Below are 19,809 nucleotides of genomic sequence, written 5' to 3' on the forward strand. Positions count from 1 at the left end.
AATTTAACTAAACCTATTTCTAAATATTTAAGGAGGTTTGGTTACATCTTAAATCAGTTCAATGGTGGCTAGAGTCAGTTTGTTTCACTTTGAAATCACTCTTAAAAGCAAATAAAAGTGACCTGCTTTTAAGCACAGTTGCACTAGCTAAATAAATGCATGTGTGTAGGCTGAGTCAGAGAGTCAAGCAGGTCTGTCCAATCCTGGTAGCACCACTTTTGTGAGGCCCAGGGCTGTCCGTGGCCATTGCAGTGATGGAGAATAAAATACTTACCAAAAACAGAGCCCTGAGTTGGGAATCAAGAATCGCTGTCTCAGTTTTGCCTCTGTCCAGCCTTGGGGGAATCCCCCAATGACACAGAATATCTGAAAATGTGAATGCCTCCTACCTGAATGTGGTGATTCAGATTTTAGCAAGCTGGGAAGCAGACAAGCACAATGTTTTGTTTCCAGTCCTAAAAGAAATTGTATGAATTTCATTTTGTGAGTAAATTGTTTTGGATGGCAGTTTACCAGTCACAAAGCACAGAGTAGGTTGTTTCCACATGTTCTGAATTACTGTGTAGGTGCCTGCACAGGCTGTTCTGTATGAGCCCCATTAATAGCATATTGTCCAAAGTAGCTTTTAACAGCTTGCTGGGGAGAGAACAGAAGAGGGATTATTAAGGGGGCTTATTCCATACCTAGATCCTTACATTTATGGGAATGTTAATGTGAAATCCTCCACATAAATGAGAAATCATTTATCTGCTTTCAAATTGACATGCATGCAACTAATGCATGCATTCAACCAGACAGTCAAAACAGATCAAATACCAACCTTCCTATACTACAAATTTTTTCCCCAATTCTTGATGAATAGTAGAAGTAGAAAGTTTCCTCTAAAAATCTCTGAAGACACTCAGTGGGTTGACCTTTGATGCTGAGAGGCCACAGGACAGCACACGAGTTCAGTGTCTCTCCAAGCAGGAGCAGATGGGACGTCTCTCCAAGGAGGAGCAGTGGGAATTCACCAGTTTCATAATAAGCACTTTGGGGTTTGGTACCAACTTGTTGCTCCTACAACAAGGCAACACCACCTTGACAGCTCTTCCCAAGGTGTTCTCCTTTCTTTTTATTTCACAAGTCCTACCTACACACAGATTATTTTAGAGAACTGAGACCATGCACTACTGGAGACGACAGTAGCACAAACTACACCCAGCCTGTTAGACAATGCTAAGTGCCACTATTAATTTGTGCTGCCATGTACAGTTTGAGAGACCACTGGCAGGCTTGCAATAAGGGATAGCAGTGCCATGCAATGTAGAGATGGATATAAAAGCACTGGTGGCAAACGAAACCAGTTTAGCATTTCTTACACCAGCAGAAGGTTGGTTTGTGTGGTATATTTTTATGTTCTGGTATACTTATATTTTTCTTTATATATTCTATATATTATGTCTTTAATGTCAAAATTTTCACTATTTTTCTTCTTTCTCGTAAGACAAGGTAAGAAAAACGTATAAGAAAATATTTTTTTATTAAAAAACTTTTTAAATTTTTTTATTATTATTATTTCTGACCACTTTCTCCAAGAGCCTACAGCTGATAGAAATCTGGTGATTGTTGGAGATTTTCCAAAAGAAAATTCAAAATCATCAAAGCATCTTCCACAAAATATTAAAGGAAGAAGCCTCCAGTTATGGGGTAGATTTAATTGTCCCCATGTAATATCTACATTGTGGGGAACACAGAGCACCCCATCCCAGTTTTGTGCTTTGAACCTTTGTACCTGATTCAGAAGAGACAAAGAGCCGAGCTAGCAAATGAATTTTGTCCTCTCCTCTTGTAAAATCTGCCACGGACTGAATGGACTCAGTGGATTAAGGCAAGAGTTTTTTTGATTTTATTTTTTTTTGCTTCTTTTTTTTCTTTTTTTTTTTGTTGGGTTTTTGGGTTTTGTTTGTTTGGTTGGTTTTTTTTGGCTGGGCGAGATGTTGGTTCTCGCATGCATGGATGGATATTTGCATTTCTGTAAGTGATGGCAAAAGAGATTGGTGTTCACTTCCAAATACAATATAAATAGACAACAGGAGCGCACCCACAACTTTTGCCTTCACTCTCACTTTATAGACACTACCACTCAGCTTTCCTACATCAGCATTTCCTCACAAGCAGCATTCAAAGTGCTTCTAACCCTCCTTTTGCATCATTGCAAAAATTCCCATCAGGTTGGAAACCACCCCTTGCCCGTTTCTGTGTGTAATTTCAAAGTCATTGTAGTCGGTGTAATGAACAAGTGCCAGGCAGCACTGAGGGAGGCTGGAGAGAGCCCAGCACAGAGAAAGGCTTCAAATAAAAGGCTGTGACGGCGGATGTTCCAAGACCGGATGGACAGCGAGAACGCGCATCCATCCCCGTTAACTTTCCCCGGACACGGGGCGCTGCACCGCTAGCCGCGGGCACACCGGGGTGTGGCGGTGAAGGCGTGGCGCGCTCCGTGCCCGGCCGTGCCGCGGGCCGGGCGCTCCGCGGGCAGCGGGCGGTGCCTGCCGCGCCGCGGGGCGGGGGCCGGGCCGGGCCCGCTGCTGCTGCTCCCGCTGCTGCCGTTCCCGCTGTCGCTGCTCCCGCTGCCGCACACGGCGGAGGAGCCCCCAGCCCCGCCGCCGCCATGGAGAAGCAGCCCGGCGGCGAGGAGGAGTGCGCGGACTCGGGAGCGGAGACGGGCGGGTGAGTGCGGGCGGCTCCCGGCCGGGCGCTGCACTTGTTGCCGGCAGCGGCGGGGCTGGGGCTGGGGCGGCGGCTTCGTGTCCCGGGCAGAGCTTCCCTCCGGCAGCATCTCGCTCAGCGCCGAGCCTCCCCGCCTTGCCTTTTCTTTCCTGCCCTCCTGGGACCCGGTCCGGCGTGACCCCCGGGGCGGCATCACCCTGCTCCGACTGCCCCGGGGAGCTCGGGTTCCCCTTGGTGGAGCAGTCCCCACCGTCCTCCTGCTAAGCACGGGGAGGAAGACACGGACAGGTCGTGGTTGGGCTTTGAGCTGCAAAGCACGCGGGGATGGCTCGGCGGGGCGGCCCCGCTCGGCTCCGCGGGCTGCAGATGCGCTGGCCGGGGCTTGGTGCCGCCCCAATCCTGAATCCCAGGGATAGTGCGGCTCAGGATAACCTGGGAGCGTGTCCAGGACCTATCCTTTCCTGGCAGTGACACCCAGACATATCAGGCAGAGAGAATTGACTCCTCAGAAGGACCATTGAGAGCTTTCTACAAAAGCAAGTTAGGTTTGCAGGCACCCTGAAAGGGGGTTGCTGTTGCCATGATTCTTGTTGTGATACTCACCATGCTCGCCTGTGAACTGCTGTAAACTTTGTTGGGAGTGTCATCTCAGTCAAGGAGACTTTTTTTCCCCCTGATTTCATGACCATGCTGCCTGAGGTGTGCTGTGTTTGTTAGCTGGGTGACTTCTCCTAAGTTAATGGAGCTGCAAGGATGATCCATGGGATCTCCCACTCAGCTCACACCTTCATCACATCTCTGTGTGAGAGAATGGGAAGTGCTTTCAAGCCTGTCCTACATGCTGCTGCTGTGGGATCTTGTCAGGAATGGCAGTGAGCTTTTGCTTCTCCTGTGGCTCCAGAAGGACAATAGGAGGTTGCATACTCCTGCTAAGGCTGTTCTTTCCCAAGTCTTCCTTCTCCTCACTCCTTGTTCCTCCAGCTGTTTCTCTCCAAGCTCCTTGCCCGGTGCATCTCCTTTGGCCTCTGGTCTGACTCTGGCAAAACTGTAAAGCTAATTCTTTGCACAGTGGTGTCAGGTGCACCACACCAAAACTGAAGTAGCAATATTGCAAATAAAAATCTAAAAGGTGAAAATGGCATATGATAATCTTTTTCATACATCCAGCTAGTAAATCAAATAATTTTTAAATCTCTTTTGTAGTCTGAGAAGTTAAGGACTTTTCCCATCACCTTGTATTGTAGGCACACCTAACAGTAAAAGCTTTAAAATGTTTTATGTGACATGAGTTCAAAGGAAAAAATCCAGCTTCTTTTCCAGATATAGGTTAGTGCCCATTAGGGATGTGGGTAAAAGGAAGACAAAGTAATCAGTGAACTCATGCCTGGTTCAAAGCTCAAAACCCCCTTGATTGGTCAAGTCACTCTTAATTTGCTGTGTTTATCTGGAATGGAAAAACCTGGGTTTCCTTGGGACAGGCACTTGGAAGGATTTGACCCAGCTGGTGACATTAGCCTTTAGACCTCAGGGACCAGCGTGACAGCTGCTTGTTTCTGGTGTTGAGGAGGTGCTAAAGCTGATGATTTTATGAGGTGCCTCTGTCCCATGCGTGACACTGGAAAGTATAGGTTGGTGGAAGAGTCTGTCTGAGGAATTTGAGCAATGACATATGCCGATTAATAACTGCAGTGCTTTGCACTGACGTTTATTTTGAAAAGCAATGGGTCTCTGCATTTCAATTATTATTTTTAGTTTTGTTTAGCAGCCCTTTAATTCTGATAAACACGTTGCGTATGTCTCTTTCACAATGTTTATATTTCAGCTTTCTCACCAAACCAACTGTTCGCAGCACTTGCTTTTCCCTGTTACCAGATCTGCTATTTGCTTTGTCTCAGTCTCATCACAGCTATTGCTAAATTGAACAGGATTCCTTTTTCTCCAGTTACTCAATGGTAGAAAAAATAAAAAATAAAACAAATTAATTAACTATTCAGAGCTTCAGCAATCGTCCTCTGAAAGAATAAGGAGGAACAACTGTCAGAGTGATTCAGTCCCAGTTTTGCATGAAGTGGTCGCTTTCTGTCACTAAGGAAACAATAGTGGATAGTGACTGTAGTAACTCCAGGCACTGCACGCCCTTGTCATCCCAATGATGCTACATAATGATGTGTGAGCTCTTACACGGAGCCTGGGCTGCTGAGGCTGCTTAGAGCAGCTAACAAATTGAACACATCAAGTGCTCCACAGGGCATATGTTGCTTAAGGTTTTGTTGTGGCTGCCAGCTACAAAAGCAGGCAAAACTCTCTGCTAAAGGCAAGATCAATTACAATTCAAACCCTTCATTTTCCTAATCCTTTAGAAAATATGTTCCTCTTACTGCATTTGCCTTGGTAAATAGGCTTGGCAAAGAGTCTGCTGAACAAAAATAGCATATTTGGAGTTCCTGAATCCAATAAGAATGGATTGAGCTGGTGTTGTCAAGTACCTAAATAAAGGGTATAGAACGTATAAGCCAATTAGTTTATATTGGCTGTTTATTAACAAGATTTGAAATAGTTCAACCATCCTTGATCTGAGAGACTTTGCCTATACAAGTTGTATCTTCTCAGGAAACATATTTTGGGAGTTTTTAGTATAAGAACCTTATTTCATCTGCTACTGAAAACTTTTAGTCCAGAAGTATAAGACACAAAGCTTTCTCTGGTAATAGTTTCAGTAGTGGATTTGTGTTATAAAACCTGACATTTTAGGAAGAATAAAATAGTCTGTCTTTTATTAGTAAAAAAAAAAAAACAGAGAGGAAAAACAAGTGGAAGAAAGATTGGAGGGAGGAGAGATGTATAGGTTTACAGAACTGTAGCTGAATAGCAAAAAAAAACCCAAAAAAGTGACAAAAATAGCAGTTACTTAAAACAAATTGTAAAAATAATAATTTTAACATTTTCTTCATTTTACAAGCCATGCAAATGCTGTTATTTCACTGTCTTTGAACAGCAGAGCACAGATGACAAACTAAGATGATTTTGGAAGTTATAGGCATTCCTGATTTTGAGGCAATGATACAGATTGGTTACCACTGGTATCCAGGACAAAGTATCAGGTTAATTCACTGCATTCAGGACTGATATCCCACGTGAATGTGGAAAACCAAGTAGTTTCTCAGATCTAAGCATCAATGTTCTAAACATTTCAACATCCATGATGGTTCCCAGCAGAAGTTAACTTGTTCACTTAGCTGTAAGAGCCCATGTCTTAAAAGCTTCACATTTAATCATTAGCTTACTGATTGCCTCCAAGTTTGGCTAAACATGTAATTTTCCCTCACTTTACAGTCATTTAAAGTTTTGAGAAGTTATAACTTTTAATTTATTTGAATTTGCCATTTACCCACTTGTATTTCAAATAAATTCTTAATCTTTTTAGAGAAAGTGGGGAGACATTGCTGAAGTACCAGGTGGGGAGGTTTTTTCTATAAGTTTAAAATGTAAATATCGACTGGATTAAACAGTAGTTAATTGTTGAGTATTTGATGAATTTTAGGAAGAAGGGTATAGTATTTTTTGGTAGTAGGCAACTGCAATAAATCAGTTCAACAAGATATAGATAAGTCCATTACAAAACAGAGAAACAAGGGATGTTTGAAGTTTATGACATTGTACCGTGCAGCAGCTATTTGTAACATATATTTAGCAAAATCCAGTGCTGTTTGGTTACAATTAATTTTCATGGTGCTTGTTGCCTCCTTTACATTTTCTCTCAAGTTAATTTTTCAGAGATTATGTTCATTTTTGGTGTTCTAAACTTGTTTATTTGTTTTCCTTATGACACTCCCTAGCTAAATGTGTGATCCTGGCCAAATCACAAATTATTTGAACCTCTGTTAACTTATCTCTTAAGCAGATCAAAAAAGCCTTTCTTTGTTGCAATTGAGTAAAAGGTGTGAGGTTCTAAAGCAGAAAATACACTTACTACTAGAAGGTAAGGCAGCCTATATAGATACATATATATAATAAAATTGTACCCCACTTAGAGGTAAAATATCAAGAACACTCTAATCCCTCAGTCAGTGTCCTCAGTCAGAATGGGTCACTTAAATTACCAAATTTTATTGGGGTGAGAGGTTGCTTTCATGTCTCATGTTTCTGGCTTTAAGGAATTCATCACTTAGGACTTTGTATGGCAGTCCTTCAAACTGACACGTTAGTCTCTTGTCACTTATTTCATCCGTCGATGAGAAACTCTCAGGAACACAAACCACTGATGCTGAAAGCTGTTTTAAGGCCTATTTTTACCTTGGGGCTTCTTTTGTTTTGGTTTGGGGTTTTGGGGGTTGTTTTGCTGTGAGATTTTTGCTGGCACTTTCACTTCATGTATAGACCCATCAGTCCAGATATGTCATGATACTCAAATTGTCTCTGATTTGACATTCAGATAATGTGAAGTTGAGCTGTTTGTCACAAACTGGGATCAAGGCACCATTTCCAACCAGATTTACTCAGTGAAGCGAAGCTGTTTGGTTGAACATCAGGGCAGGCAGACCTGAGAGTGCCAGGCACTGAAGCAAGGCACAGACAGCAAGGTTGAAACAGACTTTAGATCACATTCTGGAGGCCATGAGCTCTGTGCTGATGCTGTAATTTTAGGTCCCAGCAAGGAGGTTCACCTCAGCTAAATGTAGCTGTGTGAAGGTTTGATGTTTTGTATAAATAGGCTTCTTCTGTTGTTGATTAAGAGAACCAGGACCTCAGGAGGATAAGTCAGCCCCTGGCCTGGGATGTGTGGATACATGCCACCTGATGTGTCCCTCTGGGAGTGCTCTGTGAGGGAGTGGTGAGCAGGGTGTGTAGCCAAGTGTGCTCACTAAAGTGCAGAGTGGTCCTGCCTCATTAAGTGCTTTTTGGAAGATGACAAACAACTTTTCAAACCTTATACAACAATGGTATCTCTCACGTGGGGTGTCAGACATTGCTGTTGGTAATAAGCTCTGGAGTGTAGTGGTTAGAGCTGCCCAGTGGGAATCCATCATCTGTCTTTGTCACTTCCCTAGAAATCCAGAGCAAGGAGTTTAGGGACAAGTTGCTGTGAGTAATTCCATTTCAGTCATCTTGGCTGCACAAGTAGAAGTACCATGAGGGTAACAGATTTGTGCTGGACTGGTATAAGTGAAGCAGATTGTAATCTGACCTGCAGGAATTTGGTGATAAGAAACCCAAGACAGAGCTATAAAGCCAAATGTTCTAATTCATGCCTGGGACTTTAGCTGCTATAAAATACTCCCATGTGCCCTGTGGAGCATTTTCTCAGGGAGGAAAGGAAAAGAAGCTGTTAAATACAGTACTTAATATGAAACAGTAAAATGTGCTACAAGTCTTTGTAGAGAAGGTGTGGGAAATATGAATCCAGCAGGTTCCATTCCATTGGTCCTAGGCAAGCAAAGGATGCAGAGAACAGAAGAGATTGTAAACTTTCCACTATTTCATTTTGGGGAGTGGGATTAGGGAGCCCTTGCAATGGAGACCATGGGCATATTGGGGTGTTGTATTCTGTTAGAATTACTTGAGATGTGTTTGTTTTACACAGCAGGCTGCCTTTGGGGATGTTGCACAGCTCAGAGACCTTGGTCTCAGCCATGCCAGGGCATTAAACAGCACGTAGAGGTGTCCCTGAGCACAGGACAGAGTTGTCCATATTGTGGAATCCTTAAAATGGTTTGATGGCATCAGTATGAATAGGACCCTGTAGCTCTCTCCCATATCTTTCCTGGCTGTGTTTTACCATGGGCCAGGAACTTGTTTTGCCACGTTGCCATGGTTCAGGGATCATTCCCAGCAGACCACTTGCCAGGATGTTTTGGAAGGCGAGAGGTTTTACTGGTACAGGTGCAGACTGTTTCCCAGCATTGGCCTGGCTCCCGGGCAGTTCCCTTGGGACTGTTTGTTTGTGGCTGCAGCTGTCAGTGCTGTGGCTGTGCTAACGTGGTGCTGTGCCACAGCTGATCAGTGTGCCCAAGGAACCCAAGCACTGTGTGATGCTGGAGGAGCTGCATTGCTTGTGTGAGCCAGAGCTGTGAAACAGCCGTGTTCTTACCCAAAGAAACAGGCTTACAGTGTTTTTAGATGTCACATCCAGCAACTGCAAGTTGCACTAGCAGCTTCTTGCTGGTATTCAGTGGAATGCTTCCCTCTCTTGGATATTTTGAGGTTCTGTGTCACTAATCAGCCGTGAGAAGTGCACACAGATCTCAGAGGATTGCTCAATATCTTTTGTGCTCCTGATGCTCTTACATGTCTAATAATGCACAAGTCTGATCCTTTAATGGTAGTAATGGGAACTGAGGTCCCACCTTTATCACAAACTTCTACATTCCTATTTTACTGTCTCTTGATACCTTCACAGCTCCTCTTTGCTGGTGGGCTGAGCATTGAGCACAAAATCTTTGCAGATTGATGTGTGTTTTGACTGAGCTATAACCTTCTTTTTCAGTACCTCACACTGTTTCAATATCCTGTTTGATAATTTTTCTTCTCATTATGTGCCTATAAAGGGAACAGTCCTCTATTTGTTCACTTTCTGTCATGGATGTTTTTTTCCTTTTATCTATAATCTAACATCTATCAGAAGAAATAGCTTGCTGCAAGACTACGTAATAGACCTGGAACCTCTGAGCCCCACTGGGGTCCCAAGTGTCACCATTAAAGCACATGAGTGCTTTACTCTTGAGTTACCCCATTGGGAAAATCCTCTTCCAAGGGAAATTATAGAAGCCAATACTCAGGATGTTTAAAATAGGAATGAAAAGAACAGAAAGGAATAGAGTTACTTGATGTGCACAGAGCCTGTATGCCCCAGGAGATGTTTATTTCAGTACTTGATTTTTCTAATGCATGATTTTGTCAAAGGGAATGTTGTGTGTGCTGGTCTAAAAAGCTTAAAAGACTTACACTAACTTCAGAATTTAGTGTCCTAAATAGATGACTGTAAAGAAAAAAAAAATTAATTTATAAGCCACTTCCCAATGCATGCCATGAATCTGATAGGTTTCTTCTAATATTTTGAGAACAATGATGATTTTTCTAGCCCTGATTTTTTTTTGTTCTCAAGGACTAGAATCAAGGCAAAGAAAGAAGCTGGGGGCAGAGCAAAAGGTGATTCAGGTTGTCCCTGAGAGCACGCAGAGAGACTCATATGCATCCCATTTGGTTTTAGACACCCAGTCTAGAGTTCTACATTAGAAATGTGGTTTTTCTACATTAGAAATGTGGTTTCTGTAGGCTTCTTGTCTAAGCAACAGCTAGGGAGAGATACTTCAGACCTCTCTTTTCATTGACAATAGAGGATGCCAGGGAGGGTACAGCCCTCATTTCGGTATCTGAGGTTGACATAAGCCTTTGAGTCTAATTACCCTTTTTTAAATTTGTGGATGTCAGTTGTGCAACAAACATGAATTAAGTATTAGCTTGAACCATATTAGAACTACAAAAAGCTCCTGCAATACAATTCTAAAAGTTATTAAAACATGTCTCTGCAATTTGTCTCCAAGCACACTGTTGTCTCCTCCTTTCTCACCCCCCCATCTTTTTATTTTTCCTCTTGTTTCATTTTTCAAGCCCTTCATGTACATAGACTGCTACTCCCTACGTTCAGGACTCATTAGTTCTCCATGTCCTATAATGTGCCTGCAGCACTTTGGGATAATAAAGTAACAGTGTGAAGTAATAGAATGCTGTTCCAACTTGCAGTAAGCAAAAGGCAAAATGTTGTCTCGCTTCCATCCGAAACACAAGCAGTGCAGATTCATTTTGAATTAGCTGCCAACTGCTGAACACAGATACATTGAAGGACAGCCCCAGGCTGTGTTCAAACAGAAGTGCAGACTAAATGAATTCTTGCTTGGGCTGCTTGGAGGCAGCTGGATGTAGATTGCTTGCCTCTAGGCTTATGAAGAATGACATGTTACACAGTTTTCACACCCTTTCAAATATACATGGTGCCAAGTGACACTGATGTGACTTGCTGCTGAAAATACATGTGGTTTTATGGCTTGCATAGCACCTTAGCCAGCCCCTGGCATCACTTCCCCTTGGTCCCTGCCCAGAGCCAGACCAGCCGTGTGTACATTGCCCAGCAGTAGCAACAAGGAGGTCTCCTTCTCTGCTCATGTTAATGTCCAGGCTTTAGATAGATAAATCAGAATTTATCAGTCAATAGAATTGCCCTGGTAAATTTTAGGGCTTGATGTGCTTCAGTGGCCTCAGATCTAGGGGGAGGTTAGCAAAGCTCAGGGACAGGGATGTGCTGCTGATATTGGGCACAAAGAACACAGAATTCACAGACCACAAGGACATTTGGCAGAACTCACAAAGATAAGGATGAAACAAATGAAGCCAACTAATTTCAGCAACTGTGCTGAAGTCAGCTCTAGCTAGGTAAAAAACAATTTCACGGGGGGAGATGCTGAGCATTGACTCCCAGCCCACTTACTCAGGAAACCCACGGGCTCAATAGACAGGCTGATCTTTGGCATGGGAAGTGAATCATGTAGCCAGCCAAAGGTAGAACACTGATCAGTAACAGAGCTGAGTGACTGGTGGCCAATGAACCCTGACTTCTTTGCTTGCTAAAATACGAGTGGTGTGGAGCTTTGATGGCTGGGGACTCAGCCTGTTGTGGGCCACACCAGCTCCCTGCTTTGCACAAACCAGACAAAAGAGATGGGAATACCTCATCTTGGTGTGTAAATTGGTGCTGCACAATTTACAGTGGGGCAGTGAGCCCACATTTGGGACAGCAATTACTGCCCCTGCCCTTCCCAGCTGCAAAGGGGTCCTGGGGGTGATTGGTTGATGGGTTGTACTTGGTTCATGGAGAAGGTGCTGTGGAGCAGCTCTGTGTGGGGTGCCTGAGGGTGGCTGCTGATAACCTAAACCTGTGGTCTCTGCCAGTGGGACAAAGATGTTTCCTTGCTCCTTGGCCTTATCAAAGTGGCTGGGGGTACAGGATTAGCAAAGAGTGAGAGAGAGCTGCAAGTCCCCTCCAGCAACTCTTTCCCCAGCATTGCCCAGATCTTTCCAAAAACTATGAAAACCTCATAGCACTTGATGGTATTGGTGAATCTTTTCCATGAGTTTTGTGAAAAGTTCAGGTTGTGTCATCTTTCACTAGTCCAGCAGGATTGGCAAGAGTTGGGGGTCGTTCCTCATCATCTTCTCACCTAACCAGTATAAGAAGATGGCATCTGATCTGCAGAGTACTGAGTGCAGAGCTCTGAAATGTGGGGTGACTGTAATTGCTTTTTTCTTCTGCAGAGATCTGTCTACATTAAAATCAAAAGCAGATACTATAGATATGTGGGACTGATGTCCTTTATTCCCTTGTTTGCCTGAGAGCCTAGAGTATGAGAGTATCCTGAGAATAGGCTTAGGTGGTATCTACTTCCACACGCATCTCTTGGGAGTCAAGGCTCATTTCTTTAATTTAAAGAAATGTTGCAAATTTGCTGCAACTATTACATAAAACAAGCATTTAGGTTTGAATCCAAGAGCTGTGTCAGGGCTCCCTGAGCACTTTGCCTGTTCAGGGCACTGCAGGGCACACGTGCTGTATGGTTATGGTGGCTCTGGTGCATGGGGTCTGTTTTGGGGACCCAGGAAGTGAGGGTAGAGCCTGTGTAGCTGTGAACTCCAAACCCAAACACTCAAGGGTTGTAGGTAGGGACTCAGCAGTGGAAATTTTTTTTTTCCTTAAATATTAAGTGATGGCATGTTTATTTTACCTTATTATTTCTGAATCTTCAGGACATAAATGGGCCATGTTTTAATCGGCTCAGAATGAGGTTTTCAGGAGTTTGGGGTTACATGCAGCTGAGAAATTAATTGCACTGCTGCTCAAAACTTCTCTTTCTCACAGATAATCCAATATGCCCTGAACTAGAACCAATGGCTGTATAGTTTTATTGTGATGTCTTCAAGAGGAAAATGGTCTACTAAAGCAAAAAGCTTTGTCACCTAAATGTTTATATTTTGGCATTCTTTTTTTATTTTCTAACAGTTGTGACTGTAGAACTATAAAAATTCTGCTCATCAAGTAGAGTTCTCTTAAAAAGAACTCCAAAAACATAATCTGCAAAGCAGCATTTAGAGGACATAAAGTGAGGAAGGAGAGGAGCTGAGTCAAAGTCTAGTAGACTTCTACTCCTCACCTGTGTCTGAAGCAGACTATTTCTTCCTTATGGAGAGCCTTCTGAGCTTTTATTTTCACACCTAGAATTAGGTAACATGAATAACCCCAAGATAAAATCATAGTTACTCATTCTACTTACATATTTACTTATTCTACTTAGATATTTTCAAAATTCAAATGTGATGCCAGTTTTTCTGAAGCAGTGTTCAGAACCTCTTCCAGTTCAAAAACTGTTCCAGATATATTCTCTTAGCACAAAAATAGTGCTAAATGGGCGTTAAACTTTTTCAATAAGCACTGTGTGTTAGCTTTGGTAATTTTTTCCGTATCTCTTTCAGATTTAATACATTCTAATTAAAATCTTTGTCTTGCAGGTCTGAGTACAGCCGTATGTCCTCTACCAGCAGTGAGTATAACTTTGAGATTCTTTTTTAAAGTGAATTGTTATATTTTTTTTTGTTCTGCTTGCTAATATTTATTAACATCAACCTGGTGTAATTGACAGAGTCACTTTGATGCAGTAAAGCCTCCATTCCTTCTTTTCTTGGATCTCTGTCTAGAAACAGTATAGAAAATTAAATTGTTTGAGTATTTATGACCAAATACAAACCATGTGTAAAGACCTAAATTAAAAAAGGATGCAAGGCAAAATCAGAACAAAAAGGATGCAAGGCAAAATGAGAACAAAATCTATAGGCACTCTGTGGGCCAGTGTGAATGGGCCCTCAGGCCAAAGGAGTTTGCAGTGATGAATGTCATTGGAGCTGGGAATGCAGGAATAATTGAATGTTTATTGTAAGCTGATGCCAACAAAGCACTTCAGAGCAATTCCAGTGAAGTTGGTTTTTTTTATTTCGGAGATGGTAGATGCTCTTGTAAGTGCCACAATCTTTCTAGATACTTACAATGCCAGTTGATTTTCAGGTTATCCAACTAATAAAAGACAAATTCCTGTGTCTGAATATTTTTGCTTTATTTTTCACCAATGCAAAATGATTATTTTTTGAGCAACAAGGCACACTTTTTCACTCCATCTACTTCCTCAGTTGTAGAACACACTGCATCCACAGCACTTGGAAATGCAATAATGCTTATTCATGCATGACTGCTGGTATCTCTCCTTGTCCAAGTGCAAAGTGATGTCTGTCTTCCTGATTCACACATTGACATGAGCTTTATTTATGCCAAGCAAGCACATCAAAAATTCCAAGATGACAAGTTGTGTTTTATAATCTGGATCTTTAAGCACCATGAAAATCAGAGGGGAAGAAAGCTGTCAGTTTTTTTCTCATTCACACATTCTGGCTGAAGTGTGGAGAGGGTTATTTTCCATCTCCCGTGGTCTTCACTGAAGGGCTTTAATTGATTTCAACAAGAGCTGGATGAGACAGCATTCGTAATGTCTGACTCCTGAGCTGATGTGACTAGCAAGGAACTCGCTGTGCTTCCTCCATCTGCTCAGTGTGTGTCTGAGAAAGAGAGAATTTAGTGCAGCTTTTTCCTAAATTCTGTTGTTGAAATAGATTTCTGGATTCTCACCGTCGGACATAGTTTTTGAAATCATTGGGAGGCAAAATCCAGGCAATCAGCTTCTCTGTGATAGTGAAAGCAAATTGGATTTTCCTGATTACACCAGATGTGTGGCACGCCACCCTCTCAGCTCACAGTTTCAGATGATAGCTTGGGGAATATGCTGCCAACTTCCTCCACTTTTTGGGTGGTTATCCATACTTACTTGTTCAATGGGGGCAGATTAGTTCAAAAGGCAAGGTGCTAGTAGATTATTTCTCATTTTAAAATTTGGTTTGAATCCCTTAAAAACTCTGCATGGCTGCTGCACATTTTACAAGTAAAGGTAGCAAATTACATGTGTAAGCCTTGGTTTTTATTAAATGAGGTATTTCTCAGGGGGGTGAATCTGCTGTTACGTGGCAGCTACAGTGTGTCCTGTTGTCTGTGGTCTGCTCAGTGTCTTGCTGGCCACTGCTGTGCTGTGGATGTGGCCATTGCAGTTGTGTTTCAACACCAGTAATTTGCCAGTACAAGGAGGCATTATCATTCCAGCAAAGACACAAGTTCAGGAGACAGAAAAGTCTCCTTCTTTCTCTTTTCTGCTTCCAAGGCAAATTATAGTGATACAGCTTCACAAGTAGCAGTATTTAGCTTTGCCCTTTGAGGGCTTTGTGTGGTTGGTCCGGTCAGACACTGCAACAGGAACAGAAGCAGTTACACAAAATAATTTTTAGTAAAATAGAAATACTTTCAATACAGCCGTTTTCAGAGGCTGGTAGTGGGTATGTAATGCATTTTAAAGAAAGGTTGTTGGAGAAGAGAGATTGGAAATAAGAGGTGATTTGGACCTTTTAATTTCTTTGGGGAAAAGATTCAAGAAGTGGTATCATTCACAGTACAGAAAGCAGTGTAGTCAATGACCCTGTTAGGCCCTAGTGTAGCACAAAGTAAGATGTTATAAATTATGAAGGAGAGAATCTCCATTGCCTGCAGCTGCTTCACCTGAAGCTCCTGTTCTAATGGAGTTTATCTAAACCAGAAGGATTACAGGCTAATTTGGTTTTACAGGGGTCCTATTGGGTAGTGCCAGTGAGGCTCCAATTTCAATGTTTAACAAATGAATAATCTTTTATCTTTCTGGATTAACTCCACTGGACAATGGTTTTCCACAGGCATGCCAAGAAAAGGTTAAGAAAGATTTAGCAGGTGGATCACCTACAGCTTCTATCAGAGCAGCTGAGCAAACTGCAGGACTTTGCACCAATGCAAAGTTGTACAGGAATTCCAGACCCCCCAGGTCAGAAGTAAAACCTCATTGGCTGCTAAATGGCAATGGCAGGATCATTCTGTGTTTATTTCTAGTACTTTTTTTTTCCCTGAGCACAAGGCAGCAGCTATTGTGTCAGTGTACTGATTCAGCAGTTCAAAGCCCTGCCTGGTGCATTGGTTGGACCTTGGGTTTTAGGCAGCCTCTCACTTCTTTTCTTCTTTGCCCTTGTGTCCCAGCTTCAGAGAACCAAAAAATGCTTTTTACTGACAGCATTCATCTAATGTTTGTGGTGTTGTACAGCAGGTAATTTGGGGAAGAGTACCAAAGTTTGCAGAGCGTGTGTATTTCAGCAAGAAAAGGCAGCAGGTGCCTGCTGCAGAGCTCCGGCTGTTGTCAGGGTGACTGTGTGCCACTTTGCCTTGTCTTATTGAGTTGAAAGAAAAGGTCACAAAACCTGTCTGCAGAATGATGCATCTGGAGGTATTACAGCTTTCAAAGGTTCAGCAGTATGATTTCAATAAAGAGGAATGCCTTTTCTTTTTTCTTTTTACCTGAATGCTGGTGCAGGTAGTTACTTTTTCCTTTGTTCTTTAGGAAGAGTGCTTTGTCTTGTTGGGGTATTTTGCCTATTGATGTGCTCTTCATTAATCTAGGAAATGTATTAACCTTCATTTTCCTCATATTTTCAATTACCTTTTCAATTATGGTGTTCAATTTCCATTAGGGATCCCTAATTCTATATGAGAGAGAATTGTGCTAGGCACTTTATATCCACAGAAGGGACCTTTACCTGAGGTGCATAATGCCAAAATATAAAGACCATGAGTGGCATATGGATACAGTCAGTCAGAATCAGAAAGAAGTAATTAATTAGTGTTGGTCGGCACAATAAACAACAGTCTCCATACATCATAATTTTAATTATCTTCAGATTGCTTTGAGCTATGTGTTTCAGAGATGATTTTCAACTAGGGAGGAGGAGTTTTGATGGGGGATGCTTATTGCCTATTCTGCTTAATTTTTGCATTACTGAAAATGGCTCTTCAGAAGGACCCAAACCAGAAATGGATTATTTGAAGCATGACTTTTGTCATTGGTAACATTCACAAAGGATGAGAGGAAATGGCCTCAAATTGCACCAGAGACAGTTTATATTAGATATTAAGAAAAATTTCTTCACTGAAAATGTTGTCAGGCATTGGAACAGGCTGCCTAGGAAAGTAGTGGGGTCACCATCCTGGAACTGTGTGGCTGTGACACTTGAGGATGTGGTTTAGTGGTGAACAGGGTAGTGCTGGGTTAATGACTGGATTAAGTTATCTTAGAGGTATTTTCCAAACTTAATTATTCCATGATTTGAAGTATTCCACACCTAGTCAGCCTTAGAGCCAAGATAACTAGTTATCTTAGAAACAATTGTGGAAGTGAATGATTTTGTTTTTCCTTAACCATTTTTAGCCTGGCAGTCAGGTAACTGCCTGGATACACTCTTGTACTGGTCCAGCTAAGTTGGTAAATGAAATATAAAAATGGCCCTATGGGATGAGATGCAAGTTTCTGAAAGAGTTTAGAGCATTTGAAATTGTAGAACCCAGTGGCATGCAGTAGTTCAGGCTGTGCTTCTCAGTGAGGTAAAGAGCTTGTCACTCACCTGCTTTGCAGTTGGAAAGCTGGTAATTCACCTTCTCCTGCTCCCCTGCCTTTTCTTTAGCAGCTAGGAAACAATCAAGTCCTTGTAGGGTGTTCATATTCCTTTGTGGTAAATCTGAGAGCTGGGGTATTAAAATTTTTATTTCCATGTTGCACATACCCATGTTCCTAGCCCATGGAATTTCACCCAGTTTCTGGTTCTAGAAATTGAACACAAGAAGGTTTGTTTTGGCAGATATAAAATATGTGGGTTACTGCACATGTTTCTTTTTAATAAATTCTCTGTTTGATATTTTGTTCCTTCGCTGGTATAAATTCAGATCATTGTTCGGGGATTTGGTCAAGGTTCGGTCAATATTTTGTCAGTGTTATCTGCTCCCTGGGCTTGTGACCCTGTAGGAAGCCCTCACTAGAGAAGGCTCCTGCCAGAACCTGCAGAGCCTTGAAGAGAGGAGCCCGTGCTGGAGCAGGTTTGCTGGCAGGGCTTGTGACCCATGGGGGACCCGTGCTGGAGCTCATTCCTGAAAGCCTGCACTCCACAGAAAGAACCCATGCTGAAACAATTTGGGAAGAACTGCAGCCCGTGGGAAGGACTCATGTTGCAGAAGTTCATGGAGGACCCTCTCCCATGGGAAGGACCCCACCCTGGAGCAGGGGAAGGACTCCTCTCCCTGAGAAGGAAGCAGCAGCAGAAACAATGTGATGAACTGACTGTAACTTCCATTTCCCATCCCTATGTGCCACTGCAGGGAAGGAGGTGGAGAATTGAGAATAAATTTAATACCAGGAAGGAGGGAGTGTTGGGGGAAGGTGTTTTCAATATTTGCTTTACTTCTCATTATCCTACTTTGATTCTGATTGGTAATACATTCAACTGATTTCCCAAAATCAAGTCTGTTTTGCTTATGACAGTAAGGGATGACTGATTTCTCGCTGTCCTTAACTCAAGACCCTTTCATTAAATTTTCTCTTCCCTGCCCAGCAGAAGAGGAGAGCAATGCTGTGGTTTTGGTGGGCACCTGGTGTCCAGCCAGGGTCAACCCACCACAAGATGCCTTGTAACAAAAGCACAGGGAGAAATGGCTTCCTGTTACTTGTGTATCATTTCAAAATCTGTCTTCAATGAACTGTTAAAGGTGATGAAAATTAGCCAGCAGCAGGAAGGGGAGTGGGTCTGATTTTGGCTTTGAAAAATCTGTCACAAAGCTTGAATTTCATAATATAGTTGCCTGCTTAAGTTAGGTTAGTTATAACTGATTCTGACCCAGGCACTGCTGGACTGGGTATCTTCTAAGTCTGTTTCTCGTCATTTACAACGTAATTTAATGAGTGTAAGGATATAATTATATTCTTTTATTGCTATACAAAGATACACTGTAGTATATTGTTTCTTATATCCATAGAGAACAGAGATGCTTTTACAATGGCTGGCAATAAACTGTATTAAATACAATTATAAAAACAATTTACAACAGGCTTGCCAGCATCATACTGCATTTCCAGAAGGTGTTATTATAAAATGAAGACTAATTAAAGTATGAGGAAAAATGCAAGAGGTTGGACCCAAATCATGTAAAGCCTTAGCCTGCAGCATCTGTCAGTGTTGCAAATTCAGGTGTTTTATATAGTAATGAAATCTGAAGTGTCAGCTCCTGTGGAAAATAAAGCTGTGGAAAATATGATACATCTTCTGCATATCTTGCCTGGCTCGTGTTATGATGCCAGGGATAAAATGCAATGCTGATTCCCACTGTGGCAGGGTGAAGAGGGAAAATGTCACTGGTACGTGCAGCCTAGCAGTCTTTGGTTGTGCAAAACATTCATGTAACTGCTTGTCATCAGATTCCACTGTGATGAAGGACCAAATGCTTGCATACAGGATAGAAAAGTACAGTGCTGATTCAGAGAGAGCTGAGCACCTCTAGAGATGAGGCACAGCCATGTGGGAGGACATGCACAGAAGAATGAATAACTTGAAATCAAACCTAGATTTGATTTTTGCATGCCAAGTGGTGTTGATCACAAACATAGCATTGCCCTTGTGAAGACTGAGGTTCCTGTTCAAATTTATCTGGCTTGGAGTAACTTGTGTATCTCTGGTTTTTTGTAAAATTCAGTTTCACTCTTTGGGATCATTTAGCATGCTGTGTGTCCCATGGCTTAATGATTTTCTACTGGCTTGGTACTAGATTGGGATTTCTGTATCAAGGATGTGCAAGTGTACCCTAAACAGTTACTGCACCAGAGTTATCAAAACATTGTTTGAAGTTGTTTTGTATACTCTTCTGACCACATCCAGTCAGGTTTGTTTTTTTTCTTGTCATACTGATATAGCAGATGAAAACTGGACTAGTTTAGTAGACTAGAATAAAGTGTATGGAAAACAATGTAAATTTTTTCTAGCTCCTTTTTTTAAGGCCACATAGTCATAATCAAAACCATGTAACCAAATACTTCCTCATTTTTAATAATCCAAGCATATTTC

At 42.2% G+C, this 19,809-nt stretch overlaps 1 protein-coding gene across 1 annotated transcript in view; it reads left to right on the forward strand.

The window, feature by feature from the left end:
- The first annotated feature begins 2,429 nt into the window (after positions 1–2,429).
- The window catches only part of FAM124A (family with sequence similarity 124 member A), a 37,195-nt gene continuing 19,815 nt past the window's right edge, over positions 2,430–19,809 (forward strand). Inside the window, exons 1-2 of the mRNA XM_039716738.1 lie at positions 2,430–2,712; positions 13,267–13,298. Of these exons, the coding sequence (XP_039572672.1) occupies positions 2,654–2,712; positions 13,267–13,298 (91 nt within the window). The 5' untranslated portion in view covers positions 2,430–2,653. The remainder of the gene's footprint in view (positions 2,713–13,266; positions 13,299–19,809) is intronic.

The sequence above is a fragment of the Passer montanus genome, unplaced genomic scaffold, assembly GCF_014805655.1.
Source record: "Passer montanus isolate IOZ18808 unplaced genomic scaffold, ASM1480565v1 scaffold36, whole genome shotgun sequence".
Classification (NCBI taxonomy): domain Eukaryota; kingdom Metazoa; phylum Chordata; class Aves; order Passeriformes; family Passeridae; genus Passer; species Passer montanus.